Below are 22,342 nucleotides of genomic sequence, written 5' to 3'. Positions count from 1 at the left end.
TTCAGAGAACTAGCTTCAAAGAATCATGTGACAGGCAGTCTACTAATGTAGTTGATAAGCTTGGACGGCTACTCCCCCTGCTGTAGCTCCTCCTTCCTTGCCCTTGCTCTTTCTTCCCCTCCCCCCCTCTCTATTTGTGTGTGTGTGTGTGTGTGTGTGTGCCAGCCCCACTATTTCAACAAACAAGCTGTTCTCTAAAACAGCCTCCCAGGTCACCATACTCACCCTTACCTGCTCCCCTGCTCCCCAGCTCCTCCCTATCCTGAGGCCTCTGGCTGACCAGGGGCAGGGACCCAGACTACATTGTCATTATCCATTCATCTTTGAAGGGCATTTAGGTTGTTAGTAATAGAGCAGCAATGGACACGGCCGAGTCAGTATCTGTGGAGTAGGATAGCGAGCACTTTAGGCATATGCCAAGGAGTGTTATAGCTAGATCAGATGGTAGAATCATTTTTAGCTTTGTGAGGATTCTCCACACCGATTTCCACCAACAGAGAATGAGGGTTTCCTTTCCCCATACGTCCTCCTGCCTTAGTTGTCAGTTGTTTTGCTGATCTTTGCCATTCCGACTGGGATAAGAAGACATCTCAAAGTTGTTTTGATCTAAGTTTCCCTGATTGCTAGGGATGCTGAATACTGTTTTAGATATTTGTAGCCACTTGTTTTCCTTATTTTAACAACTTTCTGTTCAAGCACCAGGTCTATTTTTTAATCCTTCCTTCCTTCCTTCCTTCCTTCCTTCCTTCCTTCCTTCCTTCCTTCCTCTCTCTCTCTCTCTCTCTCTCTCTCTCTCTCTCTCTCTCTCTCTCTCTCTCTCTCTCTTCACTTGTTTTTATATTCTGGATATTAATTCTCTGTCAGATGTATACTTGACAAAGATTCTCCCCACTCTGTGGACTTTCTCTTCTCCAGGGTGATTGTTTCCATAGCTGTGCAGATTTTTTACTTTTAATGCAAAGTCGTTGACTTTAATTCTTGGGCAAATGAGTGTTATTCACAAAGTCCTTTCCTACACCTATGCCCTGTAAGGTACTGCCTGTGTTTTCTTCTAGAAGTTTTGGTGTTCAAGTTTCTGGCTTAGGTCTTTGTTCTATTTGTAGTTAGTTTTCATACAAGGTGATAGATCTGGGTCTAATTTCATCTTTGTGTGTGGACATCTATCTCCCCAGCAGTATTTGTTGAAGATGCTTTTTTTTTTTTTCTTCAGCACATGTTTTTGGCATCTTTGCTAAATATTAAATGACTGCAGTTACTCATGTTTGGGCCTTCAATTTCATTCCATTGGTCTACGTGTCTGTTGTTGGCCAGTACCATATTATTTTTATTTCTTTGAGTCTGTAATATAATTTAAGATATGGAATGGTGGGATAGGAGAGATGGCTCAGTGGTTAAGAGCACTGGCTGCTCTTCCAGAGGTCCTGAGTTCAATTCCCAGCAAAGACATGGTGGCTCACAAACCATCTGTAATGGGATCTGGTACCCTCTTCTGGCACGAAGCAGAGCACTCATACATAAAACAACAACAAAAAAAATAACTCTTAAAAAAATCTGGAATGGTAATCCCTACACCTTAGCATTGTTCTTTTTTTTTTTTTCAAGACTGTTTTAGCTCTCCATGGAATCACAAATTCAAATGTAATTTCATATGGATTTTAGGAGAGTTTTTTTTTTTTTTTAAATTTCTGTGAAGAATGAGGTGGGGATTTTGATTGGGTTTGTATATAGCTTTTGGTAAAATGATCATTTAAAAAATATTAATTCTATCAACCTAAGCATATGGGATGTCTTTCCATGTTGTAGTGTCTCTGTCTATCTCTTTCTTCAGAGGTTTAAAGCTGACATTGTAGGGCCCTCACTTCCTTATGCAGGTTTATCACTAGACATTTCTTTTCTTTAAGGCTGCTGTGAATGGGAGTGTATCCATGATATCCTTCTCTGTACGTTTGTTGTTGAAGTATAGAAAAACTACTGATCTGTGAAAGTTGATCTTGTATCCTGCCATATTGCTGAATTTATCATTTGTAGAAATGTTCTGGTAATCTCTAATGTATAAAGTCATGTCATCTGCAAATGTGGACAGTTGACGTCTTTCCCTATTTGTATCCTTTTAATTTCTTTCTCTTGATTTATTGCTCCAGCTAGTACTTCAAATATAATATTGAAAAGAAATGAGGATGGTAGATAGCCTTGGCTCATTCTTGACTTCAGTGGGATTGCTTCAAGCTTTTCTCCATTTACACTGATATTGGCTGTGGGTTTCTCATAGATAGCTTTTATCATGTTTAGGTAGGTTCCCTGCAGTCTTATAGTCTCTAAGACTTTTATCATGAAGTCATGCAGGATTCTGTCAAAAGCTTTTTCTGCATCTATTGACGTGAGCATGTGACTTTTATCTTTACATCAGGTGGTTTATCACATTGATTGACTTATTTGTGTTGAACCATCCCTGAACCTCAGAGGTCAAGCCAACTTGTTCATGGTGGATAATCCTTTTGGTATGTGTCTGTATTTAGTTTGCAAGTATTTTACCGAGCACTTTTGAGTCTATATTTATTAGGAATACAGACTGGCCTGAAGTTTTCTTTCCCTGTGTCTTTACCTGGTTAGGACATTAGAGCAATACCGACTTCATAGAAGAAGTTTGGGAGTGCTCCTTCTGTTTCCATTTTTGAATAGTTTAAAAAGGATTGGCTGAAGGTCTTCTTTAAACGTCTTCTAGAATTCTATTGTGAATCTATCTAGCCCTAAACTTTTTCTTTGCTGGAAGGCTTTTTAATTACTGTTTCAATCTTCTCATTGTTATGTGTCTGTGGTGGTTTAAATAGGAGTGATGCCAATAGTCTCATATGTTTGATTTCATGCTCTTCAGTTGGTAGAACTGTTTGGGAGAGGGCCTTGCTGGAAGAGGTTCATCAGCGTGGGTAGGCTCAGGTTTCAAAAGTTCACACCATTCCCATTTGATTTTTAGTTCTCTCTCTCTCTCTCTCTCTCTCTCTCTCTCTCTCTCTCTCTCTCTGCCTTATACTTATGGATCAGATCTAAGTTCTCAGCTATTGCTTCAGTGACATGGCCACGTGCCTGCTGCCATGTTCTCCACTGTGATGGTCATTGATTCTAACCCTCTGAAACCATGATTTCCAAATTAAACACTTCCTTTTGTAAGTTCCCTTGCTCATGATGTTTTGTCGCAGTAATAGAAAAATAACCAAGACAGTGTCTGTTCATGTTGTTGGCTTCTGTTGGTTTAAATTTAGTGGTTTGGATAAATCCAAAAATTTATCCATTTCTTTCAAGGTTTCCAACTTAATGGAATTCAGGTTTTTAAGGCATTCCTTATAACATTTTTGGATGTCTTTGGTGTTTGTTGTAATCGCTCCCTGCTCATTTCTAATTTTGTTAATTTGGTTCTTTCTTTTTTTTCTTTTAGCCAGTTGGGGTAAAGGTCTGTGGCTCTTGATAATCTTCTCAAAGAGCCAGCTCTTAGGTTCCTTGATTTTTTTATATTGTTCTCTTTTTTCTATCTCATTGACTTATTCTCTGATTTTTTATTTTATTGGTTGCTGTTGACTGGACTTGGGTTTGGTTTGTTCTTGTTTTTCCAAATTTTTGAGTTGTATCATTAAGTCATTTATTTATGTGTTGAGGCCTAAGCTGGTTCCTGTTTGGGCCCCAAAAAATGTCATGGCCGAGCAAAATGTTGAGGCCCCGGCTGCCCTGCGTTTGGGCGACCACTGTATTCCGGCCCAAGCTGCCGCTCCAGTCCACTGGTCGGGGTTCAGCAAGAGAGAGAGAGTGAGGACAGACTCGAAGAATGGAGACCCGACAGAGTGTGTTTCAGTCCCGTTTATTCTTCAGTCTCTCTTCTTAGTCCAAGTCCCAAGTCTTGAGTTCCTAGTCCCTAGTTCCTAGTGCCTCCAAGTTCCAAGTTACTTCTTCCAAGTTCTCTCCCAAGTGCCTGCCTCTCTGTCTCTTCTGTCTGATTCTCTCCCGTCTGCCTCTGCCTTTTATATGTCTCACTTCTAAGCCACGACTTCAGGTCATGCCTTTAATCATGCCCTTAAGTCTTGTCTCTAAATCTGATCTCTACACTTCTAAGTCACATTCTTAAATTATACACCTTTAATCTCACATACCTTTAATCTCACACACCTTTAATCTCAAGGTATCTAAACCAAGATTATCGGAGTGTGCTCAGCTGTTGTAGGCTATTGTAATCCAAGTCTCTTATCAGGGTATATGGCTCAAGATGGCTGCAAAGCTGATAGCCGCTTTCTGCTAAAAGTCGGCCCCCAACATTTATGCTCTTCTGATTTTTAAAATATAGGCACTTAGAGCTATAAATTTCTTTCATAGGACTGTTTTCAACTTGTCCCAGAGATTTTGTTGTGTTGTATTTTCTTCTTCATTTAGTTCTAGAAAAAAATGTTATTTCTTTTTAATTTTTTTTGACCCATTTATCATTTAGTATGAGTTGTTCAATCTCCACAAGTTTGTAAATTTACTAGAGATTTGTTTACTATTGATTTTAAGTTTCATTACACCGTGGTCAGATAGCATCCACAAAGTTATTTAAGTCTTTTGAAATTGTAAGATTTGTTTCCTTTCTTTGATGTGGTCTATTTAGAGAGTCTTCTATAAGCTATTTAGTAGAATGTATTTTTTTGGTGTTTGGATGGACTATTCTGTATCTGTTGGTCCATTTTATGTATGATGTCATTTAATTCTGATGTTTCTTTGTTTATTTTTTATCCAGATGACCTGTCTACTGGAGAAAGTGGGGTATTAAAATCACTTACTATTAATGACTGGTTTTAATCTATGTCTTTAAATCCAGTAGTACATTTTTTTAAAAAAATGAAACTGGGTGTGTCAGAGTTTGGTGCATTTATGTTTAGGATTGTCATGGCTTCTTAGTTAACTACTCCCTTTATCACTTCTGATTAATTTTAATTTGAAGTCTATTTTGTCAGATATTAGGAAACAATGCCTGCTTGCTTTCTGGTTCCATTCAACTGGAGTGTATTTGTTTATTCTTTAAGGCAGTTTCTATCTTGAAAGCTATGTTCCTTGTAGACAACCAACAGATTTTGTTTCTTGATCCACACAGTCAGCCTATGTCTTTTGATCAGAGAATTGAGACAACTGATATTTAAAGTTGTTATTGAAACATGTATGTTAGTTGTGATCACCGTGGTGCTGCTTTTAATGTTATTTGTATTCTCAGTGATATTTTGTGTTTTAGTAATCATGGATTTATATTTCTTTCCATGGTCTATTAGCTGTGGTAATTCTTCTCTTCAGCTCAAAATATTGCTTCCTGTATTTTCTTTGAATTTGTTTTTTTTAGGTGTAATTTTTAAAAAAAAAATTGGTTTATTTATTTCGTGTATATGAGTACACTGTAGGTGTCTTCAAACATCAGAAGAAGGCATTGGATCCCATAACAAATGGTTTTGATCCATCATGTTGTTGCTGGGAATCGAACTCAGAACCTCTGGAAGAGCAGCCAGTGCTCTTAACTGCTGAGCTCTTTAGGTGTGATTTTAAAGGCTGTTTACATCACAAAGATTTTTTTTTCTTCCTCCTTGAACTGTCGGAGAGTTTTGCTGGGTATACTAGTCTAAGTTTCCCATCATAGTCTTTTAGAACTTTGAAAGCATTGCTCCAGACTCTTCTGGCTGTCAAAGTTTCCATTGAGAAACCAGCTGTTATCCTAATGGATTTTCTCTTATATGTGAATTGTGTTTCTTCTCTTGATGCTCTCAGTATACTTTCTGTTATGTATACTTAGTATTTTGACTATGAGATGCTATGGGGATTTTCTTTTCTGGTCTTGTTTATTTGGCATTCTGTGTGCGTCTTGTATCTCTATGGGTGTGTTCTTTCCTTAGTTTGGAGATGTTTTCTTCTACGATTTTATTGACGATCTGGTCTATGGCATTGACTTGTGGTTCCTGTCCCCTATCTATGCCTATTATTCAAAGGTTTAGTCTTTTCATGGTGTCTCATATTTACTGTATGTTCCTTTCCTGTGTTTTAAAGTATTTTTTTATATTCCTTGCTTATCTGATATAAATCTTCTGCTTTATCTTTGAGTCCTGACACCCTGTCTCCATTCTACTTACAAGACTTTCCTTTGGGTTTTCCAGTTGGATTACTAACTTTTTCAATTTCATCTTCATTTCAGCTTAAATCATCTTTAGCATTTCTCTCTTTTTATTGAATTCTATTCTCGAGTCCTAGATTGTCTTCATCATCTTCGTCAGCCTCATCTTGTGTTTTCTTGGGTATCACTCAGGCATTTATTCTCCTTACCTTCTTTCTTCTTAATATCATTAAGTTCTTTCTTTGTGTATTTTTTATACTCCTTAATTATTAGATGACATTGATGACTGGTCTTTTAAATTCTGTGTCCTGGGGTTCATCCAGGTAATTCTCATTGGCAAACATTTCTACAGGACTTGTAGGTTTGTGAGAGAAAATCCTGGATTGATCATTCATGCTTCCCCCCCCCCCCGATGGGATCTGAGCACATGGACTTCTTTTGTTAGTTCTAAGTCTGAGTAGACTAATGGACAGAGTAGGTTGAAGCAGAAGAGAGAATGTGCAGGTGGATTGGGCCTAAAGTTTGAAAATGGCTCAGGTGAAATGGAGTCAGGTGCGCAGAGGGATGGTGTACAGGAAATGCATCCTGGTCCAGGCCTAGAGTGTTGGAGTAGATCTGGTTGGTTGGAGAGGCTGGGTTTGGTATTGGAGGCCTGCACATTTGGAGACTGGCAGGAATGGGTCCCGATGGAAGCCTAGAGGTTGACTATGACTGCAGCAGAGTTGGACAGTCTAGATCAGAGTACTGGATGTGAGACCTGGATAGATCCGGCAGGTTGGGGAGGGTTTTGGAGGGGAGGGTCAGGCAGACTCAATGGGAGACCCTGGAAAAAGATGAGCAGGATCTGGCTGGGTGGAGAGGTTGGACAGGCATTGCCTTTGCTCTCTTAATAAGAGTTTACACTTTTAGAAACTAACGGGGTCTTCCGAGGAGCAACATTAATCTTATTAAAGATGGCACCTTCTCGCCATGATCTGATTATCTTACAGTAGGTCATACCTCGTCCTCTTCTGCCTTCTTCTCATCTTTCTCTTCCTCCTCGAGTTACCCCTCCTTTTCATTTAGCTCCTTGGTTCTTCAATGTTGTCTTGCCATGTAGCCTCAAATGTATAATCTTCCTGCCTCCCAGAATACTGTAATTATAGCTATGCACAACAATACCTGGCCTGAGCCCTATCTCTTTGAGTCTGTCCCTCTAGAGACAGGAAGATCAGGGGTTCAAAAACAACCTTGGCTATATAGAGAGAGTTCAAGTCTAGCCCGGGTTGTCTGGGTTTCAGGTTGCCTTTTCAGCAGGGAAGTGCTAAGAATTCTGAGTCAGTTTGTTGAGTTCAACAAACCCTCTCAACCGTCTGAACTGGGCTTGGAGTAGCCAATAATTTGGAGTCCTGAATGTAGCCCTACTTCATGGGACGCTGACTCTGTCCTGTGATAGAACCTGGGCCTATGAATTCTGTGCCAAGGTTTCTGTGCAAGTATCAAAGGAGACATAATACTTGATGACAGTTTATTTATGTCCAGACATTTCCAAATAGAAAAGTTCAATGAGGCTGGTACAAGAATATTACAATTGACAAGGACTTTAGCTTTCTCTTTGCACGGTGTGGAGGAGACTTTTCCCCACGACCTCTTAACCTCAGCTACAGCTGCCCACGAGGTATCAACCCCAAGGTTACAGAAGCCATGGGCAAACTAGAAGCATCTAGGAGCATCAACAGACCAGGGGAGAAACAAAGCAAGCAGACAGACAGACAGACAGACAGAGACAGTGTCTCTGCCTTTCTGCATTTACTTTCTTCTTTCTATTCAGTTGACTTCAAAATACAGAACCTCGACAATACATCCACCACATTTGATGATGAACTAATTTAGACCAGCCCCAGGAACTGTCCCGCAGGGCACAGGAATTCAACCTCAGTTTAGAAAATCCCTGACATCTGACGCAGGAGGATTTGCGGGGTTAGTGGAAATTGCTTTCTCCCGCTGGCCAGATTACAGACTGCAGCTTCATTTTTGCAGGGTAAACATCCTTCTAATAACAAACACAGCAATGATGCCTTAAGAGAGGACAGACGGCAGCTCCTCACCGGCTCCTTCTCACGGCTTCTCGGGAGAACCGTTTGATTTGGAAATCTATGTTGGCTGTCCAGAATATGAAATTTGGCATATTCCTTTTGTGGTGGGGATGGGTTCTGGCTGCTGAGAGCACAGTGCACTGGCCAGGAAGAGAAGTTCATGAGCCATCTAGGAAAGGCAGGTGAGTGACTTGGAGGCAAAGGCCTTGGGTAAAGGATGAAAAGCAGGTTCTCCATGGACGAGTCTTTGTAGCAACATTGTCGGATCTGTGTGGGAGCATCTCCTCCCCTCCCCCTCCTTCTCTTCTCCTTTCAAGAAGCTAGAATGGTGTTTTCCTTTTTGATAGTACTACACTTGATAGCATTAGCATCTTTTCTTAAATTTGTTATTACTTATATAAAAAATATTCTGGATAAGAGATTATTAAACCAAGGACGATCCATATCTGCAGATTCTCAAGGGACTGATGGACGGTTTTGATCTGTGGGAATGAGTTACAAAGTAACTAATTGTTTCTGTTAGGAATGTGGGACTCTCTCAGTTTTGTTTTAAAAAACAGTTTTCTTTGGGCTGTACGGCTAGCAGCATTGGTAGGTTGTCCCCTACCTGCAACCTGGGAGGGGTTGGAGTGGGACACGCCACCCCCGCCGTAGCTGCCTCAGGGATGGAGCTTAGGCAGCCAGGGGCCTGGCCTTTGGCCTTACCTGGCTCCAAGGCCACCTGAGCTTGGTTGCCTGTTTCACACAGACCCACCGGCATCAGTCAGGAAAGCAGGCGCTGGAGATAGTCAGGCCCCGCCCTCCTTCACTGCTGAGGGGACAGGTGAAGAAAAGGTCCTCAGCGTTCAATTCCAGTCGAACCTGAGTTTTCTTTCTATTCGGATATAAATCTGCAGAGTAAGAAAGACCAGCTAACGTGAGGGAAGCATGTCTCTCAAAGGTCTGGATCCAGTAGGCCCCTGTCCTGTTCGTCTATGCTCCCTCCCGAGGCCAGAGTCCTCCCCAAAGCAGATTCACAGCTCAGATGTGCTCATGTCTCTAGTGTCTGTCTGCTTCTACAATGGCGTTAGACTAGGTTCCCAGTCATTCAGTGGGTCACAGCGAGCCTGGGGCACTGAGGAGGACCAGTGTGCCCAGTGAGAGGGTCAGGAATTGCTTGGGCAAATGGAATTTGTGCAGTGATGTACCCGCAAAATGCACGAATTCTTTGACCCAAATGTACTCGTGGGAATTAAAACCAACTAACACTGCTAATTGACCCCAAAACCCTCAGGCTTTTCCCAGAGACACAATTAGAACGGCAACCTGTTTAGAGAGGTCATAAAGACTGGGTAGACTCTTTTAGAAAGTTTATTTTAATTAAGCTTTTAAATTAATTTTAAAAATTGAAGCATTATAAGCTGATTATTAAAGGGTATAGAGTATTACATAGGCATAAATGTGGAATAATTAAATCAGGCTAGCTAACATATGTGTCGCCTCAGATACTCAGGGTTTCGTTTTAATATTTTATTTACTTACTTAATGTGTATGGATGTTTTGTCCGTATGTCTGTCAGGATGCTGTGTGCTCAGTGACACAGAGGTGAGAAGAAGGGACTGGATCCCCTGTGACTGGAGTTAAAGATGGCTGTGAGTTGCCATGCCGATGCCTGAATTAAGTCTGGATCCTCCGGAAGAGCAGCCAGTGTGCTTAACCACTGAGCCATCTCTCCAGCCCCCTTAGGGTTTTATTTTGGTGAGAAGACACAAAACGAATGTTGGTGGCTTTCAGACCTACAGCACATTATAGCTGCACTCACCTTGCTGCATAGTATTTCAACACGAAGTTGTCTGCCCTCCACCCAGCATGTCCAAACCCAGCCTCAAGCAACGTCCTTCTGCTGTCTGCTTCTGTGTACTGGGGTCTGTCTGGAAGTGAGATGAGCAGTCAGTGTAAGAAACTGTGCCTAAGAGTGCAGGGTCACACATCTGTAATGTCAGTACTTGAGATGTCAAGGCAGGGCATCCTCAAATACATAGTAGGGTGGAGACCAGTCTGGGCTACATGAAACTCGGTCTCAAAGCAAACCAAGAGGATGGGGCGGAGGGGGAGAGAAAGAAAGGAAGAAGGAGAATGAGTGGGGGTGGGGCATGAGGGAGACAAAAAGAAATAAATTGGTTCTATATGCTGTGGAGATCACTTCCAGGCATTTAAAAGCAGGGAATTAGATTTGGGTGAGATTTTAGGCCTATGATGGAGACTGAGAATACTTGGCTTGGGTATTTGTCCTGTTTCTAGCTTGTTAACTTAGGATAACAAACCTGCAGCTTCATCCCTGTTGTCACAAACAGCAGTCTCCTTTTGTAAAGGGCTGACTACCGTCCTGTTAAAGATACACCATGTCTTCTTCGCTTGTCCTCATGGACACGTTGGTTGGTACCGTACCTTGTCTGAACAGTGCCGTGGTGAACGTGGAAATGCAGACATCTGGTCAGAGCGCTGAATTCAAAGCCTTTACTTGTAATCTCTGGAGAATGGCGGCATGACAGTTCTATTCGTTCTTTGAGAAGCCTCATAGTTTTGTGAAATAGCTGTAGTAATTCGCACCCTCACCAACAATGCACACAGGTCACCCCTTCTTCACACCTTGCTCACACTCACTTTTTCAGTTCCCACTGGCCACTTGGATGGCTCCCCTAGAAAGACAAAATGACAGGCAGAGGTGTGTCTTCATTCTGTTTCAAATCTAGTTGCTTGCTTTCTTACTGAACTGAATTTCCTGTGAAATTTTGGAGGTACCCTTCTCAGATGTAGGCCTTGTCAATAGTTTCTCCAACCTGCAGGTCACTTCTTTGTCCCTAGTTGCTCCCTTCACTGTGGAGAAAGCTGTGAGTTCGATATAATCCCACTGGTTTTACTTCTGTTGCATGAACATTTGAGGCCACATCCAAAATACTATCACCAAGCTCAAGGGCCCCAGTTCTTCTAGTTGTCTACTGGTAGTTTTATAGTTTCAGGCCTTACACTTAAGTCTTTAACCCATTCTGAGTTCATCCTTGTATTCAGTGTGAGATAAGAATCCAGTTTACTCTCCTGCATGTGAATATCCAGTTGTCCCAACACTCTTTATGGAGCAGTCATTTTTCTATTGTGTGTTCTCTGTGCCTTTGTCATAACTGCTGACTGTGAATGCGGAGGTTCAGGATGGAGCTGCTGTTCCGTGGCAGAGCAGAGCTCATTAGAATTTGATTTTCTGTAGCTATTATAAAAGGGATTGCTCTACCGGCTTCTCTTTTCAACAGTTCCTCGCTAGTGTGTAGAAACATGCTTCTGTGTGTCCTCTAGCTTTACTGTGTCACTTCTCTCTCTCTCTCTCTTTCTCTCTCTCTCTCTCTCTCTCTCTTTCTTTCTTTCTTTCTTTCTTTCTTATTTTTAGTAGTTTTGAGTCGACTCTGGGGTTGTAGAAACATGTTAGCATCAAGCAACAGCTGACCTAGCTAAGCACTATCCCGTAGTCCTTAGCTGAACAGAAACCATGAGTGTTCCTCTCAGCCTTATTCCTTAAAAAAAAAAAAAAAAAAAAAAAAAAAAAAAAAAAAAAAAGATTTATTTTTATTTATGAGTACGCTGAGCTGTCTTCAGACACACCAGAAGAGGGCATTGGATCTCATTAAAGATGGTTGAGACCCACCATGTGGTTGCTGGGAATTGAACTCAAGACCTCTGGAAGAGCAGTCAGTGCTCTTAACTGCTGAGCCATCTCTCAAGCCCCTCTCAGCCTTATTCCTACAGAGTGAAATAGACTTTAAAAAAAAAAAAGGGTTACTTTTCAAACTTTTTAATTTTTTATATTGGAAGACACACATGGTACTTTTTAAATTCTTTGAATATATTTTTGTAACTTCATTGTATCCAATGTAATTTTGCCTACATATTTACTTATTTTAAAACTACAGAATGATCATTTGATTAGCTGCACAATCATGTATAATATGCATAATATGCCACTATTTAAGCATTTCTCTTTATTTAACATTAAGTTTCTTTCTATTTATTATTACAAATATATTTTAAAAGATTTATTACTTATTTTTGTGTACAAATGTTTTACCTGTATATATGTATGTGTGTGTGTATGTATGTATGTATGTATGTATGTATACCACATGTATACACTGTTCATAGAGATCAGGGAATGTATTGAAGGTTGTGAGTTACCATATGGGAGCACTGGGAACCATTGGGAACCGAACCTGGATTTCCTTCCAGAGTAGCAAACATTCCTAACCACTGAGCCATTTCTCTAACCCTAGTATTACAAATATTATGCATGGCTGTTTAGTTAGGATAGACTCTCAAAAGTGTCCTGGACCAGCCAGACATGGCAGTGCACACCTTTAATTGAAGCACTCAGGAGGCAGAGGCAAGAGGATCTCTGTGAGTCTGTGGCCAGCCTGGTTTATATAGTGAGTTCCAGAACAGTCAGAGCTATATAGTGAAGCCTTGTCTCAAGATAAAATGACAAAATAGTAAAATAAAAATAGTGTCCTGGATCAACTAGCATGCAGACACTTAGAACTCTAGGTGTGGCTTTGGAGATGTTTGAGTGAGGAAAGTCTCTTGCTGCTAAGTCTGAGGAGCTGAGTTCCATCCCTGGGTCCTGCAAAGTAAATGGAGACAAACAACTGACTTCTGCAAGTTGTCCTCTGACCTCCACATGCGCACCATACGTGTACACCCACCACACCCACACACAAATAAATAAATATAATAAAAACTAAAACTCAAGGTAGGTTTGATTACATTTCTTTACAAACAGAAAGTGGACCAATTTATATCCCATCATCCAAGTTAAATTTTGTTTTTTATGTAGCCTAAACTTTTAAAAGACATCTCACCCAGATTCTAAAACTCTCTCTGAAGGCACGTCCAAATGTGTTCACTTTCATGTAACCCATTAGGACACAGAGCAAAGTTTCTAGGATGGACTGGTACATATAGTCTCTCCTTTCTTCACTGAATGGTTGGAAGCATGTGTGTAGTGCAGGCCCTGGGGATGCCAGCCCAGGCTCTGCAGCATGAGCTCACCCTACCAGAGGCCAGAGTCTGCTAGCTCTATAACTTCTGGCCATAGTAAAACCTGTACTTCCTGTGAAGCAAGAAAAACCCAGCTGGCTTCAGCAGAATTCCATCCCAGAGAGACCAGATTTGCTTGCACACCAGGGTCCCAGAATGGAGACAGAAAATAACCAGAGGCCACACTTGGAACAGGTGAGAGATTGTGAGTGGTCGGGGCCAATAGTGGGATGAACAGGGATGGAGAGATGGATCCAAGGACATTTTAGAATTGCCGGGATGTGCATGGTATCAGGGTAAAAAAGTAGTTTCAGGTGAATTCCCCGCAGGCATTTGGGTTGCTTGTCAGGGACAGGAGAGCAGGGAGAGTGGTGTGAAGAAAGGAAACAGCCCTGCTTCACTTAGAGGCTGTGTAGAGACATTTTCAGGAAGGGTTAAACAGCTCAGGGAGAACGGGGCTTGTGGCTGCAGATTCAAAGAGCACCTTCTTGAACGGTGGTCGTCAAGGGACCCTGAGAGAGGAAACATCGTGAGATAAGACTGGGAACAAGGGCGGAAGAAGAGGAACATTTAAGAACTCAGAGGAAGTGGATACAGTACTGTAGGCCTGTAATCCCAGCAACATGGGAGGCTGAAGCAGGGAGGGCTACATAGCAAATCTAAAAGTCAGTGTGAACACCTTAGTGAAGGAGGAGTTTGGGACCAGCTGTGGTGGGACATGCCTGTAATCCCACCTCCCAAGTGCCTGGGCTTCTGAGGAAGGGAAAGAGGGAAGCTGGGTATATGTTTCAGTGATAAAATGCTTTCCTAGCATGTAAGGCCCTGGGTTCAATGTTCAGTGCCAGACTTCAGCTCCCCACACTTATATAAAAGGAAGATGTTTGAGGAAGAAGATTGTGGAGGAAGTGGAACTAAGGACCAGACAGGTGAGCATAGAGAGAGTAGAGAGATGTCAAGGACGCTAAGAAGCATTTGGTAATGTTCACATGTTTGTTATAGCTGTTACTAAATGGACATTCACCAGCCTCTGGAAGCCTCAGACTGGGGAGGCATCATAGAGAAGTGCTAAGGCTTTCCTGAGGATAGAAGGGCCAACGGGTTCAGTTTACACCAAGTCAGGTAGAAGACTGGAAGCTAATACAGGATAGAGGAGGCCCCACCTTTAACAGCTCTCACACGGGACGGGCATCAGTGGTTAAACAGAGGAGTCCATAGCTCACTGCTTCGATCCCTGGGGCAGAGGTGAGGTTGCAACTCCATGGAGAACTCAGCAAATTCACCTCTGACAGCACTGCACTCAGGCTCTCTCCACGACAAACATACTCTTTATGTTTCTAATGCCTAAAACATTTAACCAGCTGTGGGAACTTCACTCATTTAGTGAGCATCCCACCTGTTCAAAGTCACATGAATATAGAGTAAGTAAGATGTGACGGCTGGGCCTGGAGTGATGGCTCAGTGGCTAAGAGCACTTGCTCTTGTAGAGGACCCAAGTTTAGCTCCTAGAACCTAGGTGGTGGCTCACAACCAACTATAACTTCAGTTCCTGGTCTGATGCCCTCTTCTGACCTCTGTGGGCACCAGGCACACATGTGGTGCATGTACATACATGCAGATAATCATTCATATACATAATTGTTTTAAAGATTGTTGGGAACCGCACTAATCCCTGTTCGGGCGCCAAAAATGTTGCAGCCCGAGCAAAATGTTGAGGCCCGGGCTGCCCTGTGTTTGGCAGCCACTGTATCCCGGTCCAAGCTGCCACTCCAGTCCTCGGATGGAAGTGTGGCTTTGTCGGAGAAAGCGTTACTGTGGTGGCTTTTGACGTTTCAAAGGCCCATGACAGCACCAGTCTCTCTCTCTCTCTCTCTCTCTCTCTCTCTCTCTCCTTGTGGATCAGGATGTAGCTCTTAGCTACTTCTTCAGCACCACAGCTACCCACTGCCATGCTCTCTGCCATAACGACGATAATGGGTTATCTGAAACTATAAGCAAGCCCCCAATTAAATACTTCCTTTTGTAAGAGTTGCCTTAGCCATAGTGTCTGTTCATAGCAGTAAAACAGTTACTAAGACGGAAATTGGTACCAGGGAGATGGGTTATGAGAGGTCTGACCATGCTGCTTGTTGGCAGAACATAGAATTTTGGATTTGGATAGGAAAGCAGTTGAATTTTTAAATTGGGGCTTAAATACCGGTAAAAAGTGTGGAAGACAGTGGTGATTTGAGCAATATAGATTATGATGGTCCTGCTCAAGGCGTTTCAGAGAAGAATGTTAGTAAGTAGCCTAAAGACCATTGTGATATTTTAGTGAAGAATGTAGCTGTTTTTCATTCTTGTCCCCCTCCCCCCCCCAAAAAAAAACCTGCTTGAGGCTGAATTGATGAGGTTTGGTTAATGATGTTGTCAGAGGAGATTTCAAGACAGCCTAATATAGACTCTGTCACTTGGTTATTAATGGTCATTCTTCTGTAGAACTATAATAAGAAGGAGCAAGCTGAGCAGGGAAAAATACAAATGTACAGTTCAAGGAGAGAAGGAGCATCAGGAAGTTTAATGGAGCTAAGTCCTGTGCTCAAGGAGATATAAAGTTTAAAGAAAAGCCTGATGCTAAATGGAGTAGAAGTGGTGGCTTCAGGGCAAAACCCCACCCAGCTAAGCTCCCAAGTTGTTAAAAGAAATTAAAGGGAAGCATAAGCATCGAGAGAAACCATGAACAGCTGATGCTGATGTAATTGAAAGAGGAGGCCATGTTCCAGCCCCAGCAAGCAGTTGAACTTGGCAGCTTCGACCACATGGTTCTCACTTTAGTGTCAAGAGTATAAGAAAGGCATTGTGGACTCTCTCTCCATGGCTAAGGGGAGCTGCTGAGGCCAGGCATGTGTCAGGGGGTGTGCCTACATGGAGATCCAGAGAGGCCATTGTATGAAGTTGTAAAGGTGAAAATGCTGGACCATAGCAAGACCTAAAACTAGCAGGGCAAGAGCACTTTGACATCTCCATGTCTGATGTCAAACTGCTCTTCAGATCTCCAACTCCTTTCATCTTTGTTGACTGAAACACACCTCATCTTGACAAACTCCTGTTCAGTGTGACGTAACAGTTCTAGGCAACGTGAATCAATCCTGATCTCCAAGCTGGGTGGAACAGCGGTGGGAAGAGAGTCTCCAAACAATAAGAAGGCCTGGATTTGAGATGTGGCACAGCTACCATTGTAGCCTTGGATGAGAGTCATTTGACAGCTTACAGTCTGTATCTCTTGTTCAGCAGAATGGACCATCTGTCACTGTTTTGCTTTGCTTCTAGCGATGTGAAAAGACCATGACCAAAGGACACTTGGGCAAGTGTTCCTTTCACCTTACAGTCCATCCTGAAGGAAATTCCAGGCAGGAACTTGAGCATAGACCATAGAGGAACAATGCTTGCTGACTTGTTCCTCAAAGCTTGCTCAGATTTTGTTTTGAAGACTGTAATAGTTGTTTTATCATTTTATGTGTATGAGTGTTTTGCCTGCATATATGTATGAGTACCATACTTGGGCCTGGTGCGCCTGCCAAGGTCAGAGGACACAGATGTTTGTGTGCTACCACGTCGGTGCTAAGGATTGAGTCTAAGTCACCCAGAAGAGCAACAAGAGCTCGTAATTGCTGAGCCAACTTCTCAGACCCTAAGCCTGCTCCTTTATGCAATGTTGCCTACCTGTCCAGGGGTGACACCGCCCACAGCAAGACTCTCCCACATCAATCATTAACTAAGAATATGCCCTCCAGACTTGCCTACGGGCTATCTGACTGAGTAATTTCTCAAATGAGACTCCTCTTCCCAGATAACTCTAGGTTCGAGTCAAGTTGACAAAAAAGCCAACCAGCACAGTGGTTTCCTGGTTGTCGGCAGGATTGTACTGGCTAAGGCCTGTGTACCTTGACGACTGTTAAATTCAGTCAGCTGGCAGTGGGTGCTAGATTAGTAGGGACCTTATTGCCCAACTTCTATGGATTTGACTTTGAAGGTGAAAGGTTTTCAGTGGAAAACCGCATGTCTGATCTTAACTCTACATTGCTGTGATGTCTAGGGCAGACAGACAAGACCACAGGCAGAGCAGTGCACTACCCCTTGACAAGAACCACGTGATTCAGTTCATATGGTGGCGGGGTGGAGAGGACAAGACAGGGAACAAGATTTTGAGGTGGAGTTTCAGCCAGAACTAGCTGACTGCTATGACTCTGGTTGTCCTGTTCTGACCTCATGCACACGAGAAGAGGGCATCCTTTTGAGAAAATGCACCTCTAAGCAGGAAGTAAGCGCTAGGTGTATTCAGGTGAGGGTGGGAAGCAAAGAAAGAATCACGGATGGTATTGGAAGTTCTGGGATACATAAAAGATTTCTTTTCTTGTCTACGGAAAGGCCAAGAAAGCAAGACTGTTTTCATCAGCGCATCCTTGTTCTTTTGTCAAAACCAAGCTCTCTCCTCTCGGAGGCAATGTGGTCATCAAAGCAACGCAGAGCTTCCAGCCCTAATTCTCAAGCCCAGGAGACAGGCAATGGGTGAAGAGCTCCAGCGTCCACATTTGCCATGACGGCCAAATCAGTGAGGTTCACCGAGAGACTCTGGCTCAAACAGTAACTAAATAAGGGCAGAGAGAGGGGAAGATCATCCAGCAAGACAGTGTGGCCAAAGTTTCCAAATCAAGGTCCCCAGCCCAGCACCTACCTCTGTGACTTTAAAAGCGACTTGAGTATGTAGTGTCGGCTTTCTCATATGCAAGCTGTGGCTAATGGAGAGTCCTGTGGACCCTGTCAAGGATATGCATAAAAACTTTCCAGTCATTTCTGAGTTTATCTGCCTTATGTCTACTCTACTTTCCAGCTTGTAAATGGTATATGAACAGGAGGAGGTACTCTAAAGTCTTAACAACAACGGGATCCTTATCTGTATCCTCTAGGCTGGAGTCAAAGCTTTGCAGAGACAACTGTGGGGGTATTTCAGAGCTTGACAGCCCTCTCTCTGTTGGTGAGTGGTTGGTTGTATTGCAGGCTAGCCCAAAGGTGAAGTCAGAATAGATAACTTATTCTTTATTCCATCCTCTGTGCTCAGTCTCTTTGGTCTCTTTTTGTATGCTCCTTTTCATGTATAGAACACACATTCCTTATCATCCAGCTGCCCTGTGCTGAGAGTCTGCTGCAGTTAGCTCTGCCCAGGTGCTGGGCATGCACAGGACTCTGTCCTTGGTGGCCTATCCGCTCTCCCACCTTCTCTTTTCCAATTTTCATCCCTTTCCTGCCAAGCTCATGCCTGCTCTGCTCCACTGTGCTACTGATGACATAATCCCCATTCCTGTCACCAGTGGAGTCCTCGCAGAAAATAGCATTACACTCAGAGGGGTTTAACCAATAATAATCAAAACCAAGCACTCTTCCCAGAGATGTGGGCAGGGTTCAGGGCTCTAAGCAGGCAGGTCGATGTCCCCAAGAAAGGGGAAGAACAGGAAGCCATGTGTGCCCTAGGCAGAGGCACAAGGCATTGCTAGTCACCAACACTGAAGAAGCAGCAAATAAGCAGCAAGTGCTGCATCCTGGCTCTCTCCTTCACTCCCAGCTGGCCCATTTAGCCACATCTCTGCTCAGAGGCAAGTACACCAGAGAGGGTACGGCTCACTGGCATCGTTGTTTGCCACAGTTTCATAGAAGGTCCAAGTTACACTGTCCACTCTTAAGGCTAAATTCCAAGCCCAGATGGATGACTGTATGGGTGTGAATGAATGTATGTGTGTGTGTGTGTGTGTGTGTGTGCACGCGTGCGCACGTCTGCGTGCGCACACACATGTGTGGAGTGGTGGGGGAGGTGGTTAAGTTAGATCTCTGTAAATCAGGCCTTCTAAATAATTAATCCTTGTTCCCTGCTCTAGTGAGTACTTGGAAAATGCTCATCAGAGCAGATTAATGGTTGAGCCATCTTCCCTCCCTCCCCACCCGCATTTTATTCTGTCTAGATTTGAAGTGTGCGCAGACACCAGAGTGCTTTACTGATCTGAGTCAGTCAGTCAGACAGTCTCTGGAACACCTTTATTTTTTGTTTCCATAGCAGACCTCAGAGACAGAGACGAGGAGCACACGACGATGCCCACAAGCAAGGCAGGTATGGCCCACTGATCAGCAATCTCAGCCCTGCCTCCCCTCCCCCCAGGAGGACCAGGAAGCAGCGGGGTTCCCCTGACCATGCTGCAGCAGCTTCTTCCTGTGTTCAGCAAGTGTGGTACTTCCCCATGTGGCCCATTCAATTTTCACAACCCACAGTCCACACTCATAGCCTTTCTACTTAAGTCACCAACACTGCTTTCAGGGGACAAGCCGGTTGTCTAACAGAATAAAGCAGCCATGTTCTGAAGAGAGGAGAGAGCCTTGGCTTCCTGACCTCCTGTTTCTCACAAACACTAGAGGTTCTTTCAGGGAAGAACATAGTGAGGGCTGAGGGCTGGGTGGAGCAAGCCACGGAACTGTATTGAAGAGGTGGAGGATAGCACACTTGAACCAGCCACAGGGACCCAAGCAGGACGCTCAGGTGTCTCCACCTGCTTTCAACAACTTCAGCCTAGACCTGTGCGTCAGACACACAAGGGTCTGTGAGGATCAGTGATCTAATGAGCTCCCATCAAGTGTGGGAGCATCTGCACTGGGGAGAAGACAAATGGGGAGGTCTCTCTGAAGGAACATGGCCTGGCGTCAGCCTCAGGAGTGGGAAATGGTTAGTGATTTGTGAAGATCCCTAGGACTGTGCTGTTGGGTGATAAAGAATTTCAGGTGTCGCTTACTGTAGGGATAGAGGACCCAGAGCAGCATATGTGCCAGCTGGGAGGACTGGTCAGATGGGGCACTCTGCAGGGGAACAAGGGGATGGGGGACTCCATGTGTGAAAATTCAGGGCATATTAAAGCAAGATGAAGAAGCATTTGTAGGACATTACTTGTTATAAGGAAGGAAAGTAATATAATTCAGTACTTACATATTTCTGTAACAAACTCTGGTCAGACAGACAAGAAACCAACAAGATGAGTATGTGTGGATGGGGTAGGTCAGTTGACTGCATGTTTAGTTTTTTAAAAAAATATTTTATGTGTATAATGTTTTTGCTTGAATTTATGTCTGTGCACAATGTACATGCAGTACCTAGGAACACCAGAAGAGGGCATCAGATCCTATGATCATGAGTTACAGACTTGTAAGCTATCATGTGGGTGCTGGGAATAGAACCTGGGTCCTTTGAAAGAGCAGCCAATGTTCTTTACACTGAGCCATTTCTTCAGTCCCTAATAGCATTTAAAAAAAAGGAAGGAAGGGAAGGAGGGAGGGAGAAAGAGAGACGGAGAGATAGAGAAAGACAGAGAGAGACAGAGAAACAGAGAGGCAGAGAGACAGACGGGGTGGGGGAGGTTGTCAACCACTGAAAATACGTTACACATTTAGGAACAAACAAAAACAGGCGAAAGTGTCCCACCAGCAATCCAGCAGCTTCTTTCCCTGGAGACAGGATGTGAGGGTGTCCACCTTCACAGAACGATCACCGAAGATCAAGGTGTGAGCTCAGCCATACACATGTTTCTCCTCCAGTCAATTCCTGTCCTCCCAAGTGTCCAAGGCATTTAGAAGGAGTCTGGCTTATCACTGAGACCAGGTCTGGCAGGTCTCAGTTGGGGTGATATGTTCAAATTGCTGAGAAGCTTTTCCCCTTCAGTGCTACCGATGGAACCCAGGGCCATGCCTATGCTGAGGTACTCCCCAGCCTTGGGAAACCTTTAGAAATACTAATCTCAGGCCCCTGTTCCACGACGTCAGAGATAGGGTCTGGCATTGCTACTTGAGGAGCCCGTTCATGTGGCTAGGGACCCCAATCTTGGAACTTCCAGGTCAGTTTCTTTATCCAGAAAATTGGGGAAAGGATGAGGGGAGGCAGGTGTCTCTAAGGACACATACATAGCACACTCCATCAAACCTGCCGAGAGCAAGCAGAAGGTCGATGGCTCCAACCAGCGCATGTGATCAGCCTGCTTTCCTTCTGTGGCAGCCCAATTCTGAAACGAAGCTCCGACATAACCAAGTCACCCCTCACCAAGTCGGAACAGCTGCTGAGGATAGATGACCATGATTTCAGCATGAGGCCTGGCTTTGGAGGTATGAAGTGTGCACTTGAGGGGTGGGGGTGGCTCTTCTTTCCTGGGGTTCTTTGATCTGCTTATCATATTTCCCTTGGCTGAGCTTGGTGGGCTGAGCACCTTCTGAGCAACTGTCCTTCATGCCCTGGCCCTGCCAGGCATTGCCAGAGTAACTGCTAATGTGTGGTGAGGCAAGACCATCAGCTGCCCCAGGGCAGTGCTCATGAGAAGGCTCACTGAGGGTCAGTGAGACGGGGTCCGACATGGGAAGGCTGGGCAGATGCAGCCAGGGCTGCTTCCTAAGGATACTCTGAGATCCCAATGCAACATCCTCGAGCTTGAGCTGTTCTCATTTTGAGTGGTACTTACACATCAGAGTCCTGTCTGCTGGGTTTAATGAAGAAAACAGGTTGAGGATTCACTCCAGAGCACAAAGCTCTCTGACGCTTAGCAGCTGCCAGGTCTTGGCCTTCTCACTGTCAAAGGGGTTTGTGTGTGTGTGTGTGTGTGTGTGTGTGTGTGTGTGTGTGAATTTATTAATTTATTTTGGGAGTGGTGTGGTGTACATGCACATCATGAAATGTGTGGATGTCAGAGACAATTTGGTGGAATTTGGTTCTTTCCAACTGTGTGGCTTCTGGGAACCCAGCTCAGGGGCTTTAGGTTGGGAACTGGGCATTCTCACCTCCCGAGCCATCTCACTGACCCGGGTTTGGTTTCTTTCTTTCTGGGGAAAATATTTTTCATGGCTGTGTGTATGAGTGTGAGCATGTGTTTGCAAATACATGTATGTAAGTGTGGGTGTACAGGCATGCAGAAACCAATGGAAACCTTTGTGCCATCTTCAGGAACGCTGTCTGCTTCCTTTGAGACAGTTTCTCACTGTTCTGAAGCTCACCAATTAGGCTAGACAGCCTGGCCAGTGGGCTCTAGGAATCCTCCTGCCTCTGCCT

General features: G+C 43.7%; 1 protein-coding gene across 3 annotated transcripts in view; it reads left to right on the top strand.

Annotated features, from left to right (window-relative positions):
- The first annotated feature begins 8,099 nt into the window (after positions 1-8,099).
- LOC143438447 (gamma-aminobutyric acid receptor subunit rho-1) overlaps positions 8,100-22,342 on the top strand; it is a 28,363-nt gene continuing 14,120 nt past the window's right edge. Inside the window, exons 1-3 of one of the 3 annotated variants that reach the window (XM_076924014.1) lie at positions 8,100-8,366; positions 19,328-19,378; positions 21,302-21,408. In XM_076924014.1, coding sequence (XP_076780129.1) covers positions 8,245-8,366; positions 19,328-19,378; positions 21,302-21,408 — 280 coding nt within the window. In that variant the 5' untranslated portion in view covers positions 8,100-8,244. Of the gene's footprint in view, positions 8,367-9,785; positions 9,922-19,324; positions 19,379-21,301; positions 21,409-22,342 lie in introns of those variants that run through there. The other 2 variants (XM_076924013.1, XM_076924015.1) reach the window with 2 other exon arrangements.

Source organism: Arvicanthis niloticus, chromosome 25 (genome assembly GCF_011762505.2).
Source record: "Arvicanthis niloticus isolate mArvNil1 chromosome 25, mArvNil1.pat.X, whole genome shotgun sequence".
NCBI classification, from domain to species: Eukaryota; Metazoa; Chordata; class Mammalia; order Rodentia; family Muridae; genus Arvicanthis; species Arvicanthis niloticus.
Note: the sequence above shows the minus strand (reverse complement) of the source record. Positions and strands in the feature narration are given on the sequence as shown.